General features: G+C 41.1%; 3 protein-coding genes and 1 long non-coding RNA gene across 6 annotated transcripts in view; 2 read left to right on the top strand and 2 right to left on the bottom strand.

Annotated features, from left to right (window-relative positions):
- TCEA1 (transcription elongation factor A1) overlaps positions 1-735 on the bottom strand; it is a 32,994-nt gene extending 32,259 nt beyond the window's left edge. Inside the window, exon 1 of one of the 2 annotated variants that reach the window (XM_083518043.1) lies at positions 398-735. In XM_083518043.1, the coding sequence (XP_083374169.1) occupies positions 398-466 (69 nt within the window). In that variant the 5' untranslated portion in view covers positions 467-735. The remainder of the gene's footprint in view (positions 1-397) is intronic. The other variant, XM_083518044.1, reaches the window with a different exon arrangement.
- Positions 325-6,000, top strand: LOC310713639. Its single transcript, XR_014529374.1, has 2 exons — positions 325-1,423; positions 1,485-6,000. It is a non-coding gene; the product is annotated as an uncharacterized lncRNA (long non-coding RNA).
- LYPLA1 (lysophospholipase 1) lies at positions 2,475-17,454 on the bottom strand. Its single transcript, XM_083518077.1, has 9 exons — positions 17,190-17,454; positions 14,802-14,833; positions 13,347-13,412; positions 11,624-11,671; positions 9,866-9,936; positions 8,062-8,135; positions 6,822-6,923; positions 6,091-6,267; positions 2,475-5,249 (listed from the first exon to the last, which is right to left on the bottom strand). Exons 1-9 carry the CDS (start codon positions 17,256-17,258, stop codon positions 5,196-5,198), a joined length of 693 nt encoding a protein of 230 aa, XP_083374203.1. The 5' UTR covers positions 17,259-17,454; the 3' UTR covers positions 2,475-5,195.
- MRPL15 (mitochondrial ribosomal protein L15) lies at positions 10,397-26,612 on the top strand. 2 transcript variants are annotated; one of them, XM_083518048.1, is made up of 6 exons: positions 10,397-10,779; positions 19,498-19,754; positions 21,140-21,288; positions 22,633-22,798; positions 23,889-24,012; positions 26,155-26,612. In XM_083518048.1, the coding sequence occupies exons 2-6, from the start codon at positions 19,638-19,640 to the stop codon at positions 26,490-26,492; spliced, it is 894 nt and encodes a 297-aa protein (XP_083374174.1). In that variant the 5' UTR covers positions 10,397-10,779; positions 19,498-19,637; the 3' UTR covers positions 26,493-26,612. The 2 variants fall into 2 exon arrangements, with proteins under 2 accessions (XP_083374174.1, XP_083374175.1); XM_083518049.1 differs by lacking the exon at positions 10,397-10,779 and adding an exon at positions 17,448-17,860.

The raw sequence follows: 26,612 nt of genomic DNA, 5'->3' as shown, positions 1-26,612 counted from the left end.
TCGCCCGTGAAAGTGCCTTGTTTTGACGTACGGTGTCTCGTCACTAGTCGAGAGAGCCCCCCTGAGGAACGGCTCCATCTGCCACACTGGCACGAGGGCGAAGTGAGGTGCTTCCTTCCTCTCCCCCACCCACATTCCGAAAGGTGACAGTTGAGGCCTCGCAAAAGAGGATCCGCGCGCGAAATATGCCGCCCCTCAGTTCTCCCCCTCAGGAAAAGAAAAAGAAAAAGGCGGGCGCCCAGCTGAGCGCGAGGCGCAGCTGATTGGTCGAGCGGGCGTTCAAGCCGAGCGCGCGAGGGGCTCGGTGGAACACCCCCCCCCTCGCCGCTCACTCGCTCTCGTTCTCTCACACACATACACACACCGGCACTCGGTCCCTCCCGGCTCATCGCCTCACCGCGTTCTTTTTCTGCACCATCTTGTCCATCTTCTTCGCGATGCGAATGATCTCATCCTCGGCGCTCATGGCGACTGCCCGCGGCGCCTACGCTCCACGACGCGGGTGATGGGGAGCGAAGTTCAGCCGCCGCCGCCGCGAATGCCTAACGCTGCCTAGGCTGCTGCTGTTACTGCTCCGCAGTGACTCCGGCGCCAGCAAAGATGGAGCCGCCAACCCACAGCCCGGGCCGCTCACAGCACATAAACCGGCCTGACCCAGAAGCGACAGCTCGGCAGCCGCGGCGCCAGGCTGCGCTCATCAAGCCTAGCCAAAGAGAGCCAGGCGGTGCTCGGGAAAAGCCGAAAACATCGATGGAGGGGAGGGGAAGGTGGAGCTTCACCGAAGCTCAAAAGCTGCGCCCGCCCAGCGGAAATGGAGGGACGCTGTGGGGCTGCTGCTGCTGCGCTTGGAAGAAAATGTCGCTTCTCCATCAGAGAGTTGGGATCAAGAGAGACTGGCTGAGGAGGAACCGTAGAAGCAGATTTAAAGCACACACCACCCCAAGAATCTCGGGAGCTGCAGTTTGCTATTGGCGCTGGGAACTGTAGCTCGGCGAGGAGGAAACTACAGTTCCCATTGCTTTTATTTTTGGGGCGTGTGGCGGAGGAATACCTTTCAGATGTAAAACTGCATGGTGTGTACGCATCCTTTGCCTTATGAGTTGCCCTAATGGTGCTTGATCGGGGTGGGATCTTATCCAGGTATAAAGCACAGAGGGTGGGTGGCGTGTAAGCGAAAAGAGGGCCGGTGTGGGATGCGGGAAGGTTTCTTCAGCTCAAAGTCGATTTTTTATATATATCGCCCCCGGCATTTACTGGATATTGTACCTTTATGTCTTGCCTTGCAGCATTTTCTAACTACTGCAGTGATTTCTTATCAGTTAAAATTTTTGTTATGCTGTTCAGCATGTGCTGTCTGAGCATGCAGAACACCATAGCAAAGGCTTTCCGGGCAGTGAATAAGAGTTGTTCTTAGACCAAGACAGTTTGTTACAAGTAGCCTGTGCTCTGGTGACCTAGCAATTGCTGCAGAGTACAGCTGTCAGGTTGTTAACTTTGGGGCAGCCAAATGGGATCATTTAGCACCAGTATCTTAAAAGGTCCAATTTAAGCTGCTGCTTGTTTTATAAAGTCCTGAATGACCTGGGGCCAAAATACTTGCAGGAACATTTTTACCAATAGTTATTTCTGAAGTCTACATTATTATTACTCACAGACATCAACTGACATTTTTATTTTACCCAAACTTTTATTGCTTAAAAAATAATTGTTTAAAAAATAAATACTAAGCCTTTAGCAGACCACCCTGGATGGGAGAAGCAGGTTTGCCACTTTGGGGTGTTCCTGGATTCATCACTATCACTAGAGGCTCAGACGGTTTTGGTGACTAGGTGTGCCTTTTTCAGCTCCAGCTGGTTTGCCACCTATTATTCCTTTTGGACGGAGATTATTTGGCCACTGTACTCCATGTTCTGCCAACTTCCAGATTGTATTAGTGCAGTGAAGATGACACAGAAACTTCAGTAGGTCCAAAATGCAGCAGCCAGATTGCAGGCTGAGGTTCCATTTAGGTCTGATTTAATCCATTCTAAAACAGTTGCACTGGTTGCCTTCATTTCCAGGTGCGATTCAAGATGCTCACATTGGTGTTTAAAGCCCTAATATCTGAAAGACCACCTGCTTTTAATATTAAACTTCTCTATTGTAGCATCAGTTATCACCCTACAAACATTCCGTGCCTTTGCAAGCAGTTAAAATATCTTTCTGTTTATTTGCTGACTCTTACTGCAAGATTTATTTTTTATTCTTGCTGCTGTTGTTCCTGAAATTATTACTATTTAGATAGTTAACTGTATGGATTTCAATGGGGGGGGGGGTTATACACATATATATTGCAAATGGCTTTGAGATTTATAAATGAAAGATAATATAAGGTCCTTTTAAAAGATGAAATATTCCCTTCTCCATCTTTTGCTTTACTTTACATATATAAAGTCTGCAGCCTTTACTCTGCTATCAAGAACTGGTTCATGTACTGGTTGTCCAGAGTTTATTTCACAGTAACAGAAAGGTTACAATTTTCAATTACAAGAAAGCCATTTCAACAAGACTTATTTCTATAAACAAATATAAAATCAAGATGTTACCTTAACTGTGTATTTCTACAACTTAGGGAAAAAGAAAGCCAAATTAAATTTGTTTATAAAATATCCCAGCCTAAACATATGGCTTTATTAACATCCTATACAATACATTCTTAAAACTATATTCATTTTGAGTGTCAATAGCACCTATTTATAAAAAGATGCATTTTGTAGTTTAATGAAGTGCAATACACCTCACTAAGGCAAACATTTAATTAACAGATCTAGAATAACAAGTTAGAGTACTGTACTCCTTCAGCAATTCACTGCATTGACATTGTACAATACTTAAGGGAAAAATAAAGGCGACATCCTAACAGGGTAAAATGAAGCCATTGTTTTTTCCTTTGATGCAGCATTTACGCTGTAATATACATACAATATAATTAATATTTATCAGCAAGTTGGCAATTAAGTATTTCATCTAATACTGGATATCAAATTTTGATTTGACAAAATGTTACATGTCTATAATTTCAAAGTGAACTAAATGTGTATCTTATTGGAGTACTACCATTTTTATTTCAGTAGTTTCACACAAGTTGATAAAACATGAATCTAGTCTAGTAAATCAAAACATCTATTTTCACTACTGCTTAATAGAACATATCTATTCCATTAGAAATACTTTTTAGCAGACCAACTTTTGTTAAAGCAAGGATCCGAAAAAAATTCACACATTGCCAGAAAAATGACAGATTGCCTTCTGCTGCAAGCTATAATTTATATTGAAAACTATTCTCCAGTATAAACAGGACAAGCACTCAGGAGAATCACACTGGTTTCATATTGAAATCCTGTGCACACCAGCTCTTGCAGAGGTCCTCAGCACTGAAATATCTTGGAAAGAAGGCTGAGTACAGAAGCATTCACTACTGTTTAAGGGCTGAATTCTATTCAGCAGAATTAAGTGGTAAAGCTGTTCCTGAAATGCATTGTATGCAATGTAGAAATCCATTTCTACAAATGGAAAGGTGGCATGTTTCAGTTCTTCAAACTCTCCCCTAGCACACAGCAAGTTAGAGAGAGTGCTAAGAACAGTCAAACCTATTCTTTCATTTGAAATCTGAACTTGTGGAGACCAGGAACCACTTTACTGCCCAATTCTGCTGGTATATAGATGGCCCTGAGGCTACAGAAAGTCCAGCAAGGCTCAAGGAATGTGATATACAAAGCTAGATAGGAGAAGTACTTACAGTCACATTACAAACATCCTTGGAACACTGTAACATCTGTAACTTAATAAATGCTTGTCTTCGTGCACATATGACTGTGTTGGATTGTATTCCTACGCTTGGATTATATGCATAAAGAAGAGAGATAATAGAAGAAACCCCAGAAGCTGTAATTTCAACATCATTAAGAATAAGATATGTATCAGCAGTGTAATGCCAAGACAGTTAGCAAAATAGTGGAACTTCAGTGATGGCCCGGAAGAGAGGGGAAATGTCCAAACTTTTCTACATATTTGATTTGCACTACCACCAAATCTGCAATACTGCTTCTGAATACATTACATGAAATTTTTTGAAGCTGGCTATACAAGTTACTTAGGAAGCTTCAAATTTTATTTGTATATGTATAGATTAAAATGCAATAAGGTTTGGCAGGTTGAGCAAGGGAGAATATTTTATTTCTCAAATATTTGCCATAACTTTGGGATGTGAGAAAGATACTAGTCTGACAAAGACCTGAAGTCTGAAACATTTTAAAACAAAAAAGTCACACTGTTGTGCTAAGTGTGCAAAGAAAAATGAGTCCAATGACTTTTCTAGATCCACTTGTCTATTACATCTGTAGTTGTACCACAGCACATTCCTGCTTTTGCTATAGCAGAAGAAAGCAATTTACAATAAATTGTTCATAAAATATATTATTTTACTTTTAATTCAGAAATTTTACTACTTAAGGGGATTTGAGAGCTTAAGTTTTGCAATACTTTAGGAGAGCTTATGCTAGGAATTCATTGTATTAAAGATTTATATTAAAATCATATTAAGTGCAGTTGAGTGGGAATCTGACTTAAGAGATCAGGTGCTTTAAGTTTTCAAAGTAGCCTGACACACAGGGAGGTGATAATACTGTATTTCATCAATGTGCAGGAATAATTAAAGACTGGGCAACAGTCTTCCCTTGCTCATGCAATAATATTGATTAAACGTGATCTTTAAGAATATATACTTATCCTACCACTGCATGCTTACTCAGCTTTACATACTGCATATTGTATGTATAATACATTAATGCCAATTTTGCAAGCAGTAATAAAACAGGTCTGGAACATAAACCGTTCTCATTTAAACTATTATTTTAAAGAAGAGGTATTCAGTTATCAAGAGACAAATTAAATTTGGAACAATCAAGCATGGAGGAGTATACCTAATTATATTCTAACATGCTTTTCCTCTGCCTTGCATCTACACTGCGGCCAGTGAAGTTTGAGCGGCCAGTGAAGTAAGAGCATTACTTCTCAAAGTTATATGATCTATTCATTGCAATACAGTTAACACTGTAGGCACAGAAATACTTTAGAAATGGCTGCATGAAAAGAAAGAATTTAGTACAGGTGACAACTGCTGCTGGTGCATTTAACAAAAGGTTTATCACATAGTTTCAGTCAATTGGAGGTAGTTGCTTGTCAATAAACTGCTTCACATCCATCATTTCCTGTTAAGGGATAAAAAACAGTGATCTGGTTTAATTACGCATATTGCAGGAATCAATACACAATAAAACCAAGCATATGGCTGGATTCCTTACAATGCAAAGTCATTCTTAGCCTGGAAAGCATTGATTCTTTTCCATTCAACCAAACTTAAAACACGAACTGTCATTTTACGGTACTAAAAAAGAAGTCCCACATACAGTCAGCCTGCCATTGTACCCGCATCGTTTTGGACGAAGAGTCTTTCCAAACTGAGTGTTGTGACCCGTTAGTGTGTTGGCTGCAGTGTGTAGGTGTGTCACACAAACACTCCCCACGCTCCTTCCAGGGCTGGAAGTGGTCAGTTTACCCTCCGGTAATCAGTAAAAAACTGATTACTGTGTTGCAAAATGATGGATGTCTAAAAAGTGTGTCACCAACATGAAAATTTTGGAAAGCATTGCTCTAGCCTGTGAGCCCCATTGAACTTACCGGGACTTATTTCTGAGTACAGATTTATGACTGCATTGCATATAATGCCAGCAGGTTCCATGCTAAGGAAGTTAGAATTATGTTCCAAAATACTGGATATTTAGTTGGTTCAATTCACTATACCTGAAAATGTGATATTACTTAGAAAGAGGAAGTGCAGGACAATGTTAAGTCTATTACAGTTGTATCCTATCCTTCAATTGTATCTATTGAATGAGTTTTTAAAATGTTTAATAACTTTCAACTAGTTCTTGAAAATAAAATTATATCGTTACAATTGTTTCAAGGCCTTATATACTAGTATGGCTTAAATGGAAAACAAAGAAACAGAACATCACTTCAGATGACATCAGTATTTTGCAGAACAATTACCTCAATACACGAGCTATGCATCATGCCCGAATAAGTTTTAAAACTTATGTTGCCAGGATTTAACATAGTCTTTAGTGTCTCAGAAGTGACAGAACCAAACATAAGCGGAACTAAAGGATCGCGGTCCCCATGGCACTGGAAAATGGGAATGTCTCTGTTGACACAGTTGATAGGACCCTGTCAAAAGGCAATATTTTAGAACATTAAGAGGTGAAACGTATGCACAACTTTTATTTTAGCCCTCTGAGCAGTTCACCATCCCTTTCATCTCATTGCTCTATGACATAGGTTAGTCTGAGTCACAGTGGCTAGGTCAGCATCATGAAGTCAATTTTGTGGCTGGATGGGAAAAGGAATCTGGAAGGCACCCCACTGGCTAAGCCTCTCATACTAACACTTTAAGGAAAATGGCCTTTTCATGTGCTGTTCTAGTGAAAGGTCCTGAAGAAACATCCAGCTGATATCACAATGCCTTCTTTAGAAATGCATGAAACCTGTTTTAAGTTCCTGGGTTCATGAAATACTGTTTATATTTTTCTATAGTTAGTCAAGATCTAAGAAGAGAAATGGACCAAACAGAATGCTCTTTAACTTGCTGTAAGCTGCCTTTATCACTGACTGTGATAATTATGCCTCTCTGTCATGAGAACTGAATGCAGAAATATAAATGGAAAGCTTTTTGAATATAACCAACCTCAGTTCTTTTGAATTTTAGAACAGCAGTACACTACCTGTGGAAATGAGGTCCGCAGCGGAAGCCAACAGCTGAGTGCTACAATACCCCCCAGCTTCTGATTTGTTGTGAGAGCTGTGTACAGCGATAAAGCTCCTCCCTAGTGAAACCAAAAGAGCACTCATTACTGCAATTACATATTAAAATATGCACACTGAAAATGCTGCAATTTCAGCTAGGCTTCCTTACCAACATTTAGAAACTGGTCAAACAGCACATCTGCATTTTTATATACTAGAATCATAAGCTCATAGATCTTTACATTAATGGTTCTCAAAACACAAGGCAGACCTCCTTGAGGCACTATGTTCTCCCACTACCCCAACTCTCTTCAAGTGTGTGCTGTATTTGAATCTTTCACTTCCAATCCTTGGGCTGATTGTAAAACATTTGTTTTCCTATGGGCACTTCTACAAGGACCTGGAAGGATGTTGTAGTTCAGGTGGCCCAACTCCTTTCCTTTCATTTGGATAAAAATGAGCAAAGTGGCTGGGTTTTGGGACACTACTGAGGAGGTACAAAGGGGTCTGTGAAACTATTTTTTGTAAAATTGTATTTTAAAAATAGCAAATCTGTCTTTGTTACAGCTTGCTCTAGGCAGTCTCTGCTGTACAGCAAACGCAACCATACTAACTCCCATGCGCAAGATCCATACTTAATTAAGCATATTAGTCCTTTATGATAGCTTGAGCTCCAAGGGACCACTTCATCTCCTGTACCTCATGCTGTTAACCTAGAAATTATAACATTAACAAGCCAAGTAAAAATGATTGACATATATTCTTCAGTGGTTGCTCCACAGATTTGTGCATTCCTGTATCAGAGTCCATGCCAAGATCAGAACATTCTCTAAAAGGTCTGCAAGGTATATTTCAGGTAGAACTATCAGTGCCAAGAACATATGGAACTAACTTTTATTTTTAGCATATTTTATGAGTTTGAAAATTGCTGCTCAACCTGAGCTTTGAGGAAAGGTAAATAGGAGGTATGTCCAATCCACAAAGGCTCCAGGAAAACTTTATGCTGCCAAATGCTAAGCAACTATGATGAACATAGGCACAAGAAAATTGTCACTAAAAATGTGGTGTGGGTCTTTTGAAGTTCACAGAAAAAAATGCTAAGTGGAAAAACTAGATTCTATGTTATACGGTAATAATAGCAGGTGTGTCATACTATAAAAGTCACTTTCAACTTACACAGAAATAGTGCTAGATGTAAAAAAAAGTAATTGGCTTTACCTGAGAAAATCCTCCCAAAATTATTCGGTTTGAGGGTATTCCATTCCTTACTTCTTGCTCAATAAGTGCTTTCACTGCAACCATAAAAAGCTAACTGTTAATGGTCATCACAAAAAAGTAGACAATTGACTGTCATGGAGAGAGCCACTGTGGGGCCAACAGGTAAAGATGAGACATTTATCCAATTATCCAGCCACAGGCATGGCTACAGATAATGAGATCAGAATCTTCTCTCTTGCTAGGCATATAAAGCCTCACCTAAAAGACTACCTCAGGATGAGGTAAAACAGGCAAAGGTTTAAATTGAAATACTTTATTGTTTCTTGTACAACTTGTATACAGTAAGATCACACGGGCACCCCCCACTCAGCTCTCTTAGTCTTAATTCCCCTCGTTTACTGACGCACACCCACCAAACCCGAAAGTCAGTTGCCCTGTTGTTATCTTTTCATTCAGCAGCCTAACAGCCCATGGATAGAAGCTGTTCTTTACCCTGTTGGTGCGACTAATCATGCTTCTCTATCTTCTGCCTGAGGGCAGGAGATCAAGAAAGTGCCGGCCAGGGTGTGAATCATCCCTGAGAATTTTCCTCACTCTCCTGAGGCAACGTTCTTCCGCTATTTCACCCAGTGAATTCACGGGACAGCCCATAATACACTCCTAGCACTCAGTGAAATTCTACTGTTTCTTAGGTGACAAATATGACTCCATCTACCCTAAAGTTATGGTCCAAGACACCTTCAAGAGGGTGAGCCATTTTCCCATGCCTTTCCACTTTGTCTGCTTACCTGTACAGTATATACCAATTTTTAACCCAAGGCTCCCAAAGCAGTGAACTATATATATTAATACAAATAAAATATATAGTAAGCGCAGTTGATCAAAACAAAACTGCATAAGAATTGAGCCCCAAATACAGATCATGTAATAGGATTTGATTATGACTAGGTGGAGTGCATTGGAGGTTGCAGAAATCTCCCATTCTACTTTGGTTAGTTGTGGGAGCAAAGAAGTAATCAAAACCACCTTGTTAGGGTTTCTTCTCAAGTTCAGATTAGTGGTACCTCTGGATGTGAACAGGATCCATTCCGGAGCCCTGTTCGCATCCTGAAACAAACGCAACCTGCGTCATTTTGAGCGTCTGCGCATGCGCGAGTGGCGAAACCCGGAAGTAACGCACTCAGTCACTGCAGAGCGCAACCCGAAAATACTTAACCTGAAGCTACTTCAACCCGAGGTATGACTGTACTTTAAGCTATTTGTCTGAATCCTACCTATTTGTCTGCAACATAAATGATGCAATTGCAAGTAGAAAAGGGGAGAATGAAGAGAGGTGAGAAATAGGAATAGTATTCAAAAACTTGAGTGACATAATGGGATACAGCCCCTGTCCTGACTACAATGCCACAATGTGGCAACACCCATTCTATTAAGATTGTAGTCATTCTGTGGTTTGGATCAGAATAGGAATAGGGGCCCATTTTTCCTCAGAGGACTGAATTCTGGGAAGGCCCAAAATGTGCAGGGTGACCATACACATAGCTTTTGTGCCATGCACTAAAAAATTGGCTCCATTTCTCACCGTACAACACAGAAACATAGCAAGCTGCCCATGAAGATGTAGTTAAATACCAGTTGCTCAGAAGCACAAGAAAAGAAACCACTGTTGCGCTCATGTCCTGCTTATGGGTTTCCCAAAGGCATCTGGCTGGCAGCTGAGAGAACAGGATGCTGGACTAGATGGGTCTGATCAAAAAAGCTCTGCTCATGCAGTGAGCATAACATTGTTATAGATAGAACATACCATTCTCTGATGCTTGCTTAATCCCAGCTTCATCTTCCTGTGAATCTGGAGCGAGGCCAATGATATCAAACCTTAAATGAAACAATGTAGATAAATTTAGTGAGAAAGGTTTTAAAGCACTACCTGGCTATATATATATATATATATAAAATTTATTTATTATTGCACAATCAGGAAGTGATTAAAAAATGCAATCCATAGTATTAGCAGAATAAAGCCTTTTTCTTTATGCTGTAATATAAAAAGGGTGACAAAACCTTTGGTACTGAAAGTCTATGTTTCTAAACTCTTACAGATAATCTAAGTGCTGAACTGTCATAGGTCAGATGAGGACTTGAGAAACAGCCTCTTCCAAGGAAAGCAAGCAAGGCAGCAGCTGGACAAGAACTAAAAGCTTACATGGGCTATGGCAGGTTTAGTCAATGTGTTGCTGCAGATGTTTATGAACTACAACTGCCATCATTCCTGATCATTTGTGATGCTGGCTAGAGGTGATGGGAGTTAGGCACCAACAGCACTTGAACTACCACTCAGCTACAGGAACAGCAGAAGTTGTATCATCAAGACAAATAAACTGAGTGAGCAAAGGTTTTAGGAGACTATGGTGTAGCAAGCTTAAAGGTTAGGTGACATAGTCAACAGTAGATTGAGATACAGAAACCTGAGGGGGAAATAGCCAGAGTATGTACAGGCATGAAAGACAGCCAAGGAAAGAAGAGGACAAATGAACAGGCATAGAAAACCTTACACAGGGTCTTAGGGATCAAAGCTGAATGCTTCTGGCAGGAAGGGATTGTTGGGGAGAAACAACAGTGACTGCAAAGAATTGTGGCTAAATGAATGCAGGATGGAGATCAAGAATTTGAGGAAACAGTTTGATGGACGGAGTTGAAGAAGGGAGAGGCAAGCAAAAGGTAGGGTTAGCTATACTGGTCACTTTTTCTGGTAATATGTCTGAGCTTTTAAGCATTTTGTGAACGATTATAAAATGATATAGCTTTTCTGCCACTAAATCTGTGTGTAGGGAAGAAAGCTGCCTGTCATCCAGCTTTTAAAAGTCTTAGAGCTCCAATGTAGGCAACTCTTAACATGAACATGAGCGTTGAAACAAACCACAGATCAGATCCAAACCAGAGAAGGTTACTGTGTCTTTATGATAGGCATAAAAGGCACATTTATGATTGAAACTAAACAGCAACATGTGCTATACAGGAGGAATACAAAGCAAACTCTGAACAAGGCCATGTGTCAGTACCCAAATTCATGTGAATGAAAGGAAACACTGGCATAATGGGCAGCAATATGTCTGACTATGTGCTCCAGGCATCCCCAACCTTCGACCCTCCAAATGTTTTGGACTACAATTCCAATCATCCCTGACCACTGGTCCTGTTAGCTAGGGTTCATGGGAGTTATAGGCCAAAACATCTGGAGGGCCGCAAGTTGGGGATGCCTGTGCTACACTAAACATAGGTCTCTTCCTCTTTATGAGCTGCAGTCCACAGAAAAGACACAACTGTGACCATGGTGCATTATATCATACATTATGTGAAATTAAGGTGACTATAGGTTCAATCAGTTTTTATTGCATCCATATCCCTTCCTCAGTTTACTATGTAGCGACCAAAATCAATCTCCTCTCCTCTGTCTCCTTCAATATTCCTCCATTTGGAATAAATAACATTGTATGTTCAGGGACAGAGAATGCAACAAACCTAAAAAAAAATGATTGCAAACTATTGCAAATCCACTACTTACCAAGAAGGCATAGCCATGTTCATGTTTAAAGAAACTGGCATAACTGGCCTGGAAATTGGGGAGAAATTTTTTTTTAATTAGCAAAAACATTGAAAACAATCATTTTCATGTGTTTATGTAATATGTAAAAGGTACCATCACTAACTCCTGATAAGATCATATCACAATAGGCAGATCTCCTTAGAGAGAAACTTTGTAACTGGCCAAGACAGGAAATGAAATTTTCTGACCCTCTTACCCCTGCTCAAATACCTGTCATGTCTTGGTCAACAAATATGGTGTCCCATCACAATTAGTGCTATGTGAATGCTATGTGAATCATGTACATTTCTCCACCTGTGCTCACTGACCCACTGGAAGCCAATAGATTATTTCCTGGTATTTCACACATTCTGTTTTCCTGTGTTCCTTCTGTCATGAAATAAAATACATGTTATGGACCTATTCTTTCCTACCTTTTCAACCTGCCAGTTCCTAAATAAGACTAATACTGAGCATTTTTATCCAAGACTTGGGCATAAAGGGCTTTTTTCCATTCCTGAAATATTTTATCTTGGTTGGCTTACTTGGACAAGGCAGTATAATACATAACTTAGGATTCACCATGAAGATTTTGTGTGTTTGGGACCCACCTTCAGCCCCACCCCTTCATTGAAGTCATACTCCTTGTTTTGCAGTTCTGTCAAGTGGTACTTCCCAGGTGGTCCCAAGCCACCATTTGGGAATCAGTGTCCTATAATAAAAAAACCGTACATACTTATAAGATACATGGCAAAGCATGGACTGAATGTGGGATATTGAAGATTCTATCACTTTAAGTCATAAGCTTAATGACTTTATTTATAGCTCATGTTCTCTTTGAAATTCATTTTTGTGTACCTGAGAATGATCAAAGCATGGTTTTTTCAGGCTCACACCTAAATTACCTCACTATTTCTTCAGTCTCTCTCTAAAGTGTCATGCTGCACTCTGCACCACAACCTGTACAATGCCTCAAGTTATTTAAGGATATTCCAAAGGAGAGGAAATTCTAATGTAATCCAGAGCCCCTGTAATGATAAAACCTAAAAATGTTTCAGAAGGAAGCCTCTAGGCGCCTGCATTTCCCTGCTACCTTGTATTTCTTATTGTTGCACCATACTGTTAGCCACTCTGTGCTCCCACTGGGAGAAAGGGTGGGGTATATGGAAACAAATAAATAATACAGCTGGGGAATCTCTTGGATGCATGCTATTGAGCCCCACAAGCAGATTTCTGCAGCCATTTGGTCATCTCAAGCAGCTAGAAATTCTAGATGCAGGTAACCAAGGATTTGCCTTCTTGTCTGTAACACTGGATGTGTGATGGAAGGATCACAATTCAAAGACAAAACAGACAAGTGAAAGGAAATTGTCTGTCACTGCTTGCTTGTTGGAAACTGCTACTCACTACTATCAAACAAGCAAGTGGTTGGCACATGAAAAATCTCCAAATGACCAAACTATTAATCAGAGAATTAAAACTGCCTTTATGCTGTGTGCAATTAATTAACTGAAATCATGGAAATATGCTTAATAGATGTGAATATTTAATTTTAAGAAGAACCAAAAAGCTGAATGTATAGCAACTCCTTGTTTCTCAAAGAAAACCTTCAGGCTGTCTGTTACAAAACATGTAATTGCCATCTAATTTTGAAAATGGGGTTGGGGGAAGAACAGTAACCAAAAAGGATTAATATACTTACGCATGTGGGCAAATATACTTTATGTGTGGGCTTCTGATTCCTGCAAATGCTTCTGCCCACCCATGCCTATTAAAATACAGACAAAACAAAAAACAAAAAAGCTCGTCATTTAAAATCTTCCAGTTCATTTAAATATACCTATCTAAAGTCATTACTTATGTCATAATTTAGCCACCCTCTTTTTTTGTACATAAAACCCAAAACTTAAAAGGAGGGTCCATTTCTATCAGGATTTTTTTTAAAAATTGATTTAATCAGATTTCCAATTCTTCAATGTTTAGATCAGTATTATTTTGCAGTTTATGCTGACTACAAGGCGAAGACTTGGATTCAACTTCAAGACTGAAAATCTAAAGACAGTAATATAAAGCAAAAATTATTGCTACAACCAGTTCAACTGCACATTTGTTAATTAAATATTAATTTCAATATGTAACTTTTGGTAACTCTAAGCATCCAAAGATGGCAGTCCTGAGCAGACTTACTTGCTCCAGTAAGCCCCACTGGAACAAATAGACATTGAATTGAAGTGTATAAAATAATTACTTCTGTAGGGAGGAGCTTTAAGGAAGCACAATGTGAAAGAAAAATATTAGAAGAGGAATCCTGTTTTTCTTTTCTAGACTAATTTCCAGCCATTAACTTAAATCAGGTGACAACCTGCACGTAAGTTTAAAAGGCTACATTCCATGGCACTATTTAAACCACTAAACACATTCTAACCTGAATCTTTACACCCCAAACCATACATTGATTCCTTCCCTAGCCAGGAAAACAGGGGAAAATGAATGGTGATGGGGAGAAGCCCAGCCACCAACCAGGGACCCTTGGAACAACAGGATCAATGTTGGGAGGGGGGCGAATGTTATTTCTGCCACCCAAGTTGTTCCTGGAGACCTATGCTTTTCCCACCCTCCCTCTCCCTACGCAGGTCGATGAAGAGATTACACTCTCCCAAGGAGAACAAAAACGAAGGTGCATATTGGGAAGTGTTGCCCAATAAATAAACAAATAGTCATGACTGTTTAGTCATTGAGAGAAAAATAAAGGATAAAACTCCTGGCCACCCTGAGCTCAAAAGTGGGGCAAGAAAGGAAATTGGGGTGCCAATCCGGTTCTACAGGATTAAGGCCACTCCCACTGATAATACTAACAATGCTATACTGTTGTTCCATGTGGCATGTGCAAGGGAAGTAAAATGCAGAAATTTTTAAAAAAGTAATAAAACTAGTCTGAAAAATCCCAGGATGTAGTAATCCTGTTCAGAAGTAATGGTATTAACATATGGAGGTTGAGCACTGCATGCACATAAGCCAGTATGACATAAGCTGTCATGAGTGGAGATGATGTAGATTTGGCTGCGGTGAGAATTCAACACATAGCATATTCTCTTGTAAGTAGCAAGCTGCATTTTTAAAGGCTAAGATCATATTGCAAGCTAAATATTTCACTTACCCAGTATCTCCTAATCCATGAAGAAATATGACCTAGAAGTTAACAGCACATTAATTAGACCATTTATTTTTAAAAAATATTACATGGTACAAAGCTATCTACAGTGAGAATGCACCTAACTCTTCAGCAACTACCCACATACTTCCATTAAATCTTGACTCCACATGTAAATAAAGGGAGCTCATGTGATAAGGACAGAAGAAGGATATAACTGTTGTTCTCAAACACCAGAAGTCATCTATACAGTAAGGCTTCTTTGACAAGCATAAACTCACAGCTGGTTCACATATTTTTGTATTTGGAGACGAATATGAACAGTTGGTTGACAGTTCTAAGACTGCTTTTAATAACCATCTTGAAAACATTCCATATGGCTAGAATTGGCTAGTATGTAAAGCTAGAATTCCCATAGCAGTGGAGTGCAGAGAAGTGGTTCAATTCCATCTATTTTGTATTCTATTTGCACCTTTAAGTTATAAGCAATATTTGATTGGAGGTTACTGGGTTTAATTCTTGTCTATTGGTATTTACAGTTGTCTACAGTGAAAGCATTTGTTGAAATGTATTTGGTAGTTGAACTGTGAACCACATTCACCTTGGGCACCTGCTTGAGGTTCACCTTTTTCTTTTTTCACAATGAATCCATCATGTATGTAAACAAGTCATTCAAAACTGCCTTAGCACGGCAGCTCCTCCATGCACTAACTATCATCCTGAGTACTGGACCACCATGTTGATCAGTTCCAACCTTGTGATTATGCCCATAGCACTGTAAGAAATGTAGTGTTGTGTTCCTCTGACTTGGTGGGACTTCCAAAGAATCATGCACAGGACTGCATTGCACATATTTTAAAGATAAAAGAATTTGGGGTGGGGAAAACCAGTGCAGCAAGGCACACATAAACTGTTCAACATACAGTGCAGTCACCTCACAGATCACTGTGTGTGGTCCCTCCAATGCAAAAGCACCTATGAGAACCAAAACCCAATCTGTATTAAAGTTTGTGTGATCCTGTTCTGGTTTGACCTTGTAGTATGAGCTAGGTAGCAAGTTTCTGAGCTGGGAGCAAAGCCAGGAAGCTCAGAACCACTTGGCAAGAAGAAACTGCATGCTGGTTGATGCTCTGGTGGTTCCATTTTTACCTCTGCCCTCAAAATAGCACTACAGAATCAAACTGGCCACTCATATGTCTTTGAAATAAATTGTTCTTGTTTCTTCCTTTCTTTCCTTATAATGAATGTTTATTTTGTCCTTTCATTGTGATGAGCCTTTCTATATTCCTTTTCCTTATAATTATTATGAGTCCTCAGGGATATAGGGCCCCACCAACCTAATTAGAAGTAGCTTGTGCTGCTCATCAAGTTATTCATTATAAATTCTCACCACCTAAGCAAATAAAATGCTTAGGTGGGACACTCCTGCATGGAAACTGACACTAAAATAACTCACTTAGCTCTACTTCGCGCTTCTGGTTATTCTGGTGCAAGTGTTCATATTCCAAACACTTTTGAAAGAGACAGCAAAAGGTGATGAAATGTTTTGTTGCAGCCAAGTCTCTCAACAAATGAGAGCATGTGCTGGCTTCCCAAAGCCTTCTCAGCAATTTATCCGATTGCCGTGACATTCAGTTGCGATTTTCCCACCTGCCCACACAGGATTTGACACCGAGGCCGTGAAATGCAAAGTATTTTTAATTTTAACACAAGAAATGACTACTTAGGGTCTTGCTCATAAACTTGGATTAGCACCATCTGAGGCAAGGAAAGGACCCAAGCGGCTGCACGGTCTTAATTAAGATTTGCAAGCGCAACAATGCTTTGTTCGGCTCATATTGTGAAACCTGGCGGTATTCGATTCTGAGCTTGGCCAGATTTTGTTTTTCTTCCATGAAATGGGAGGAAGGGGAAGAGAACGCTGCTTGGTTTCTGCAAGAACTGCTTGCAGAATATGCATCTTTACCATATGTCAAAACCGCGCGTCTGTTCATACTGCGTACATAACATTCACCACACTTAAAAAAGTAAGCCCTGCTACCTCGAGCAAAACCCAAGACTTTTACCTACAAGGGGGCGGCGGCGACTGAGGTGCGGCTCAAGGGCATTACCGCCCAACGGGAGACAAGCGAGGGCGCCTGTCCAAAAGCCAGGCCAGGGGCAGGAGGCGAAGGGGGGGAGGTGCTTACGACACTGCTGTGGGCCCTCCGACTCCAAAGCAAGTCGCGCTGCGTTCCGCGGGGCTTCCTCCCAAAGAGTCATTGAGTTTAGGAGTGCGACACCCAAGACGCCTCCCCCCCCCGCCAGCCCCTGCCTGGTCAACTCTCCCCCCCCAAAAAAGACCACCCCCTCATTACGAGAGGCGCCAGGCGCTGCCGCTCCTTCTTCACTCACCGCGGCGGTGGCCTTTCTGGCGGCCGGGACGATGGCTGGCAGCGGGGCAGACATGTTGTTGCCGCACATACACTGGACTCTCCGACCCGCAGGGTGGGCGGGGGGAGGCCGGTGAGAAACCGTCGCGGGAGGGAGGAGGAACGGGCGTGGCGGGGAAACGGATTGGAAGGAAGAAAACGGGGAGGAAGCTGGGCCGGGCCCGCCTTCCCCGCCTCCTACGTCAGCGGAGGCGAGCGAGCGCACGCCCGTGCGTGCCTTTCTCTTGCGTGTGGCGTCAGCAAGCGAGGGAGGCCGTTAAAAGGGGGGGGGCTCCCAAAAGGCCTCTTCGGGTCGCTCGAGCGCCTGCTTTGTTTCTGTGGGATGGATTCGCACACGGGTGGTGGTGGTTTGTTTTTTTATTAAAAAAAGCACCACAACGGCTTCTGCTCAGCCTGCTTCTGGTTTGTTATTGCCGCCGCTTTTTGTTTTCTTCTCTCAAAAGGATGGGGAACGGGGTTTCGACTTCGTGGCCCGCAGCCAGGAATGATGGGAGTTGTAGTCCAAGCAACTTCTGGAGGTTTACCGTCAGGTCCCCGTCCCCCGTCCTCCCCCCAGGTTTCCCCGCACCTGCTGTAGAGTGGCCGTAAAGAAAATGGAAAAGGCAAACCAAAAAAGCTTCAGAGATAAAAGAGGTACAGAAAAACATAACCAAAAGTCTTAGCTTTAATCTGCCATTGAAATCCAGAATATTGCCGTCCTACCAACAAAAGGAACAGCCCGGACACAGCCTGGATTCCTGCTTTTTAAAACTCTGGTCTTTATGTAAGAGTAATTTCAGAGGTTTTAAAACTGCCTCGGTAAAGTTTTTCAAGAGCAGCATATAAATAGACAGGGAGCTGCATTTGTATTGGAATTTGCACTGCAGAACTTTATTTTTATTTTTTTACAAACTTCAATGAAAATATTAAAAACATTTACCAAGCAGAGTGCTTCTTCCAAGACACTTAACATGTACAGATGGTAAGGCTGGTATGCAGTCATCTAAATGGCATCAAAATAAACCTGGGAAATCTTTTACATTACAGATTAAGCTCACATCCACAGGGCATACTGTAGGGCTGTTTTTAATGTTTAGAAACACGCAAATACAAAGATTTTCCGGGGGGCCCTCCCATACACAAAATAAGAGCACAAGTTCTTTAGTTCTGTCTTGCTTCTGGGTGGGCTTGCTAGTGCCCAGCACTCGGGGCAAAGCTTTGTGGCACAAATCCAGGGCCCAATCAGCAGAATGAGCAAGGTTGGTTTGTGTCATTTTGAAATAAGTGAATACTTTCCCATCTACAGAGAAATGGGATTAATAACATTTCAGGTGTAAACTTACTCTTCAGGACTGTTAAAGTGGTATAAAACCATCTGAGTGAGATTGTACCTTTCTGCATCTGGTGAAAGGGGCTTCACAGCAGTGGAGCTCTGAAATGCCACCCACCTCTTGAAATCCAGCTGACACCAACGTTGGCTGGCTTTTTTGCTGCTAGCTAGACTTATTTCTTCATCCAGGCTTTTAATGATGTGGTTTCTTGACGCAGTAAGGCTGTAATTCTACCCCCCCCCCCGCCCCTGTTTACCTGGGAGAAAGCCCAGCGGGGTTACATCTGGGTAGACATTAGGAAGGATTTCAGCTGAGGCTACTGATTTTGTAGTATGGAGGTATGACTGACTTTCTATTTTCATTTTTTATTGGAATTGCATTGCTGTTTTCACTGGAATGGTTAGCTTTGTTTTATATTTAATGTACTCCACCCTAGAACCACTTGCAGTTCAGAAATGAAATAAATGATAGTGACAGCTGTTCTGCAGGAGACAATGTATTATTATTGTTGTTGTTTAATTTATATACCGCCCTATACCCGGGGGGTCTCAGGGCGGTTCACAGAATATAGTAAATGTAAAAATCCAAATGCAGCGCAGCTGTGATCTGGCAGCGGTGTCAGCGTGCTTCCGCCTGCAACAGAAGCGAAGTCTGGAACCGTTGTCTTTCAAACTGAGATGTGATGCCCATTCCATTGAATTCAGACACGTTGTGCTTCCCCTCTCTCAAAACAATGGATAATAATAATAATAATATAAATAAATAAAGGATTAAAATACATTAAAACATCAGTCATTAAAAACTTCCCTAAACAGGGCTGCCTTCAGATGTCTTCTAAAGTTCAGTTACTTGTTTATTTCTTTGACATCTGATGGGAGGGCGTTCCACAGGGTGGGCGAGATACGAAGACAAAACGAGGAACTGGGAGAGGTGCCTCTCTATTATTTATTTTCTCTACAGCTACAGCATGGGGTTGATGGTGTTTCTGCGCCGGCGCAGAGCCTGCTGATTGGTTCTCTCTCGTGGGCTCTCCCTCCTCCCGCCGCGCCGCCGCTTCCTCTCTCCTTCATTCACTGCCCTTCGCTCGCGCCGGGGGAGCGATGGCAGCGCGGGCTGGAGGAGGCGGAGGGGGCCGCGCCAAGGCCTTGGAGCTGCTGCGGACCTTGCCCAGGGTCAGCCTCGCCAATCTACGGCCGAACGATGGCGCCCGGAGTCGGGTGAGTTGGAAGCTGGCGGGTGAGGAGGGAGGCCTTGTCTCCACGGCTGCCTCGCCTGACGCTGCAGCGTTAGGCGGCCTCTGCGCTGCTAAGCGATTTTCCCTGCCTCCCCTCCCTTATTCAGTGCCGCCTGCCCTTTTTTTGATAGGGTCACTGGTGTCTCTAAAGGGACCCAGAAGAAAGGAGGGGCACGTTTAGCTTATTTCCCGTAAGTGACCCCCTTGTGTGACTTCATTTTCTGCACATGGTGGTGACAAAAGGATGCCTGTGTGCATGTTTTTACTGGACCCAGTCATATTGCATCTGAGTACAGTACACAATATTTTACCTAGAATCCTGTGGCATCATAAAGTCTGCTCAGTTTATAGTGCATGATATTTACTAGGAATGAGCGTGCTTCATCTGAGGCATATGTAATTACAAATCTTACAGGTATATGTATATATACACACAAACACTGATATTTAAAAAGTTGTGAGCAGTGTCTAATGCCCATATATTTCAGTCATAGTTTTTTAGCATTGTTACCCTATTCTGTCCAATTCACATATTCTAAAAATACTGGAACACTAGGCTACGTAAACACTATACTTTTAAAGCACACACATATCCTAGGAGCTGTAATTTGTTAAGGTTGATAGGAATTGTAGCTCTGAGGGGTAAACTACACTTCCCAGGATTCAGGGGGTGGGCGTGCTTTAAATGTATGGTGTGTCACTTATGGGAGAGTAAAGCAGTTAGAATGCATGCTGCATTCATGATGCAAAATTCTCTATTCCAATTGCTTCACGTTTTATATAAATAATAGTAGAAATGAATTGAATTAGTCTGTACGTGCAAGGAACAATATACTTTAAAAGTAAGCTGACACCAAAAGATGGAAATAATCTCTTGCTCACGAAATCTTATGCCACAATATGCTAGTTTGTCTTAATGCCATGGGACTTTTTGCTGCAATGGCTGGAGCTTTTCCAGTAGGAAGCATGATTTGTGGAATAACCGTTAGTCATTTTTTCTGTATGTAGCAGGGAACCCATTACAAGTTGTGGAATTTATTTTTAGACTATTATCTGACAGCTTCCATACCTCTGCCTCTTTCCTACTCACTTTTCTACACCACTCACCTTGCTGTGGATTATGCAAATTAATGGGGTTTTATTTTGTGGTGTGTTCCGAAAAGTCAGACCTCATTTCCTATACATGCTTACTCAGTATTAAGTATCACTGTATTCATTGGGGATTTTTTTCCAAGTATGTGTGCACAAGATTGTACAATCTTCTATGATATTTTTTTTAAGGGGGGTACCTGTGTCACAGAACTATTCTTTCACAAATAAACTGAATATGTGTTATGTAACAAACTGATGTTTGGCTATTTCCTTTAGGAAAAGAGTCGGCGTGAAAAGTCTCAATGGAGGAAAACAACTCACAGAAGCCAATGGAAAAGAGGAACTCGTCCTCGATTAGGCTTTGAAGGAGGCCAAACTCCATTTTATCTAGTTATTCCAAAATATGGCTACAATAAAGGTCACCAGTAAGTTTGCTTCCATGATCATTTTCTTTTTAAAATGTCTGTAGTCAAAATTTATTGAAAGCACAATCCAAACTCCTAGCTGGGAACAGTGGGGTGGACTGCTGCATCCAGAGCCCTCCAGTTGTGACAGTGAAGACAGAAGGTGGGGGCAGGAGGTAATTTAAATTATTTTTGCTGCACCATCTCCAGACTGGTGTAGTTGAAGGACACAGATTGGGGGCATTGTTAGTAGCTGGAGCAGCTTTCAAAATCAATACACAGCACTATTTTAGGTCCATTAATTTCATGAGTCTACTCTGAGTATAACATACTTGGATGTAGCCCAGTGTATTTTTCATTTTTGGGGGGTGTCTTTTTAAAGTAAACCATGGTACAGTATCACTACATGCAGACATGTAGAAAAACCTAAAAGCGCTGCTGTTTAAAACACATGCATATATTTAAGAAGGTAAGGCAGAACAAAGATGAGATTTTTCATTTCTTCACCTAAATTGTTGAGAAATGAAAAAGAAACTAATGATTTATTTTTCCAGCCTCTCACAGAGGAAAGAGGATTAGCAAAATGCTCTTTTGATTCAAATTACTATTTGTTCCACCATTCTCAAATCCCAAATCAGACCTGAGGTGCCTAGATAGAAGTAGGGGGTGTCTTGATGCGCCAGTCATAACAGGTGATGAGGTTGTGCATTGCACTCAACAGCAGAACCCTACTCAGTTTTAATCTGGCACTGTACTTGGTTGTGTACAGAAGTGAAATCAGTTGGTGCACAGCTTAATCTTTTGCAGCTAGAGTCAAGGAACACTGCTAATAATGCTATCAGCAACATGATAAAAGTAGATTGGAATCCTATTCTAAGGAAGGAACAAGAAGCCAAATTTCTATGACAGTATGTGAATATTTGACATGTGCGGAGACCATCCATGGTCCGGAAAACCTATCTTGTTCATGCAAGAGATAGTGTGTATGGAGTGAGAATCTCTCCACCCCAGTTCAAGCGGCCCTTCTCTCATGCCTCATTGCAACCAATATGTTTTTTTATTTTTAAAAAAACACAACAATGATAAAATTCAGTGGGATTGCTTTCCAGGTACGATTGGGATAGGGAACCTGGTACTTCCCAGAAGTTGTCGGATTCTCAGTAGTGTGGGATTAAAGGTGCTGTAGTCCAGCAACCTCCCTGTGATGGATATCTTGGGTTGCACCCTTTGCACTTAATCCAGTAGTAGAGCAGATTTCACTCACTGCGGTGAGACTTTCATAGGAGGAGCTTTGCAGTGCATTTTGTGCTTAGTATATTCTCATTAGTTCTGAAACTCTAAAACAGTTTTCCTTTGTTTGTACAGCCTCAGGCGCCAGTATCCGCCTCTCACTCTCAAAAGGCTACAGTACCTGATTGACTTAGGTAGAGTTGACCCCACACAACCAATAGACCTCACGCAGCTGGTAAATGCCAGAGGTGTAACAATACAGCAACACAAAAGAGATTATGGTATCCAACTTGTGGAGGAGGTAGGTCTGTAATGCATGATATTTTAAGCCATTTAGTTTTGGACATGCTCTGTTTTTTTGTTTTTGTTTTAATAGATGAAGACAAGTAGGTATCACTCCACTAGAGAGCAGTATACATTATCAGATTGCTTGGTTTTGTTTTGCTGGGTAAGACACATTCTTAAATCAGATTATTTTAACAATGGAAAGCATGGAAAAACAGATGAAAGTTAAATCCTAGTTTGGTGAGTAGATGTTTGATCAAAATTCTTGGTGTCGTCAGGTCTTGCACACAAGTTTTTTAAATGTAACATAGATTCCAGAGATGAATGTAGCAAAGTGGGTGAACATTATAAAAATAAATTCAGAGTCCAAAGATGTAACTCATTCCTGGGCCATATGGCATTTTGGATTTGCAAAGCAAAAGCAATCTGCTTTTGAAACTCCAGAGAATTTCAAAATCTGTTTGTTGTATGTCAAAGGAGTCTACTTTTAAATAGCAGAAGAAAGCAGCCAAATGATTTTTTTCTAGTCTTACAGCTACTTCTGTGAAAACAAATATTGCATCCTGTCAGCTTGACTTGCTGGCATGAATAGTTCAAAGCGAATAGGTTTTCAGTCTTTTTTATATGGAGATGTTTTTGATGAAATTCTACATTCTGTTGTAATGGCAAATGCTAAATAATTTCTGTGATTCTAATTATGAAAGGAAGTGGTGAACCCTACTGAGCATCAATCTTGAGTGCAGCAGGATTGCTATTTCATATTTTCAACTAGGCTCCACAAAATAGCAGCTTAGAGCCTACCCCATGTTTCTCAAGACAAATCCCCAACTCTCAGGAGAGGATTTTTGAAGGGATACAAAGTGGAAGAAGGGATTGGAAAATTTCTTTGTTTGAGTTACACTGGTTTGGATACCAATATAAGGTATCCTTTGCTCTCTCTCTTTTGATGAAGAGTAATGAAAATTATGTTATATTCCATGCACTTGAACATCTGAGACCCATAAAAGGTTTTCAGTTCTTTGCTGCACATTATAGAGCATGATAGCTGAATAATATGAGCCTGTTGATCTTTATGTGACCTAACCACTCTTCATGTGAACTTGTAGGGTGCTGATACATTTGCAGCAAAAATTAATATTGAAGTGCAGATAGCATCTGAACTCGCCATTGCTGCTATTGAAAAAAATGGTGGCGTTATTACTACAGCCTTCTATGATCCAAGGAGTGTGGGTAAGAATTCTCACTGCCTCTGTCTGTCCAAGTGTTCAGTATTTTCTGTTTCAGTGTTTATTTTCATCGCAGCTCTTTATCAGCATATACAGCTAGTCTTTTAGATGGTTCTTGAGGGCAACCCTTGCATTTTCCAGCAACAACAAAACTCAGAAATGAGCTTATGACCAGAATTTCACCTGCCATTTTAGCTGGGCTGATGTAAAAGGTTGGCATTCTTAGGCCTGCATCTTGCTAGGGAGCTCATTCAGAAGACATGGATCCCCCTGCCCCTGCTGCTCTATCGCCTTTCTCTTGCTGCTTGAGTGAGCAGCAGCTGGAACAAGATGAGGAGGGAGCAGTACTTTTCTTGCCCTCTGAACAGTCATGCAGGCTGAGCCCAAAAAGAGGGCAAATGAATGGCCAGCAGTTATCTGTCTGGAAATGGTTGTTATAGGTGGCTTGTAAGCAACACAGATATGTTAGCTTACAAGGTGGGCTGACTGAGCACATCTTGCCCATAGACCCTTCCTAAACCTGGCACTGGCACTGCATGCTTTCCTCAACAGCATGTCTTTAAATAAACTGGTGTTAAAATTGCACAAGGGTCTCTATTGCTCCTCCCCCCCATCAACCTTTCACTTTATGTGTTTTGATTGCCTGCAAATCAGAGACCATTCCTCATTCAAATGAACTCCTGGATTTAGTCTATTGTGCCTCCATAATAGAATTCCAGGTGCTTCCCTTCCTGTGCTTTCCTTTTGCTATAGGAAAAGTAACTACTGCAAAAAGGTCTTGCCTACTGCACTTTTTGCCCTTTCAGTCCTGTAGATTTATTGCTTTATGTGAAGACAAGTTCTATGTAGGCAGCTACTTAAGCTATTAGCAGGGTTGGGGAACAAGATCTTCCTCAGCCCTGTCAAATGTCACCTCTGAGGACATTAGGTAATGTAATTCTCTATATATTAGCATCAAAAGCAATGTTAACTTTAGGTAAACATTGCTTTTGATGTTAATATATAGAGAAGGCATTACAGTACCCTGGACTGTTTATGGCTTTAAAGATTAAAAAATAATAATCCAAATTTAGACCAGAAACAAATGGATAGCCAATTAAGGTCATCCCAGATTAGTGCTTTATGAACTCTGTGGTCTGGTCCAGCCGTCTGCATTTCATTAAAATTAAAAATGTTTTCGAAGGCTGTTCCATGTACAGCACAATGTGGTAAACTACTTGAGACATTAATAGGGCACATAAGACAGGGGCTAAACCCATTTTATCACAAATGGGTGCAGTAGATTTGTCAGCCAGTGCTGGAGAACAATCCACCCCTGTTTAAAACTCTTGCTTTGGCAATAGAAGTACTTGCAAGCTATGGAGAGGAGTGTGATTCCTTGTCCAGCACAGGCATATTTCCCCATATCCAGATCAAGTGGCCCATTTGCCACCAGTAACTCAGCCTTGTCTGGATTCTGCTTCAGTGTGTTCACCGTCATCCAGGCAGTTTGGCCAGTTTCCCTATGGAAAATAAAGGGAACAGACTTCATATTCTCTGTGCTTGACGTCATATCCTCTAATTGCTATAGATGAATTCAATACAGAAATCTGTTGTTGTGTAAACCTAATAGGCCCAAATAAGTTAAGCGGCACCTTTTCCAGATTAATTCTGAATTTTGAATGTCATTCCTAAGAGATTTCCCCACTAGAGGTATAGCAGGTGTATATGGTTTGGGGCACTTTAAAAAATAAAATATTTATTTCTAAACCACCCTCCATCAGTTATGACCTAGGGAGGTTTACAGTCAAACAACATTAACATTCAATCAATAATTTCAATCCAATTTATAACCATATAATCAGAGGAGCTGACAACATCTATCAATTTGTAGCTGGTCTCCTCTCCAAAGGCCTAGAAGGAAGAGGTAGGTCTTCAGCCAGTGCTTAAAATCCACTTAGAATCCTATGACTGTGTCAGTCTTACCTTCAAGGGAAGGGTGTTGCATAGATGGGGAGCCACCACAGAGAAGGCCCTATTCCTCACTCAGCAGCAGGATGTAAGCTAAAGAACACAATGTTCATACCACACCTACCTTTCGGCAATGAAATCACAAATGCCAGAGTAGCTAATACTGTATTTTTTTGTTCCATTATTTTGCACATAGGTATTCTTTGCAAGCCAGTGCCCTTTTTCCTACAAGGCAAGCCTATTCCAAAGCGAATGCTTCCTCCTGAAAATCTTGTCCGTTACTATACAGATCCTAGTAATCGTGGCTACCTGGCTGATCCATCGAAGATTTCAGAAGCAAGACTAGAGCTTTCCAAGAAATATGGTTATGTCTTACCAGATATTACAAAAGATGAACTCTTCCAAATGCTGAGCACACGCAAGGACCCCAGACAGATTTTCTTTGGCCTTGCTCCAGGTTGGGTGGTAAACATGCCAGAAAAGAAAATTCTGAAACCAACAGATGAGCGCTTGCTAAAATACTACAGCTCATGAATGCTTAGGTTGGAGGCAACTGTTAAAAGAACTCAATACACAAAACTGTATTGTCACTATTTTATATTAATACGCAGCTAGTCACAGTACAAATAAAATAATAAAATGTTGACTGTATAA

Source organism: Podarcis liolepis (genome assembly GCF_965112155.1).
Source record: "Podarcis liolepis genome assembly, chromosome: 8".
Taxonomy (NCBI): domain Eukaryota; kingdom Metazoa; phylum Chordata; class Lepidosauria; order Squamata; family Lacertidae; genus Podarcis; species Podarcis liolepis.
Note: the sequence above shows the minus strand (reverse complement) of the source record. Positions and strands in the feature narration are given on the sequence as shown.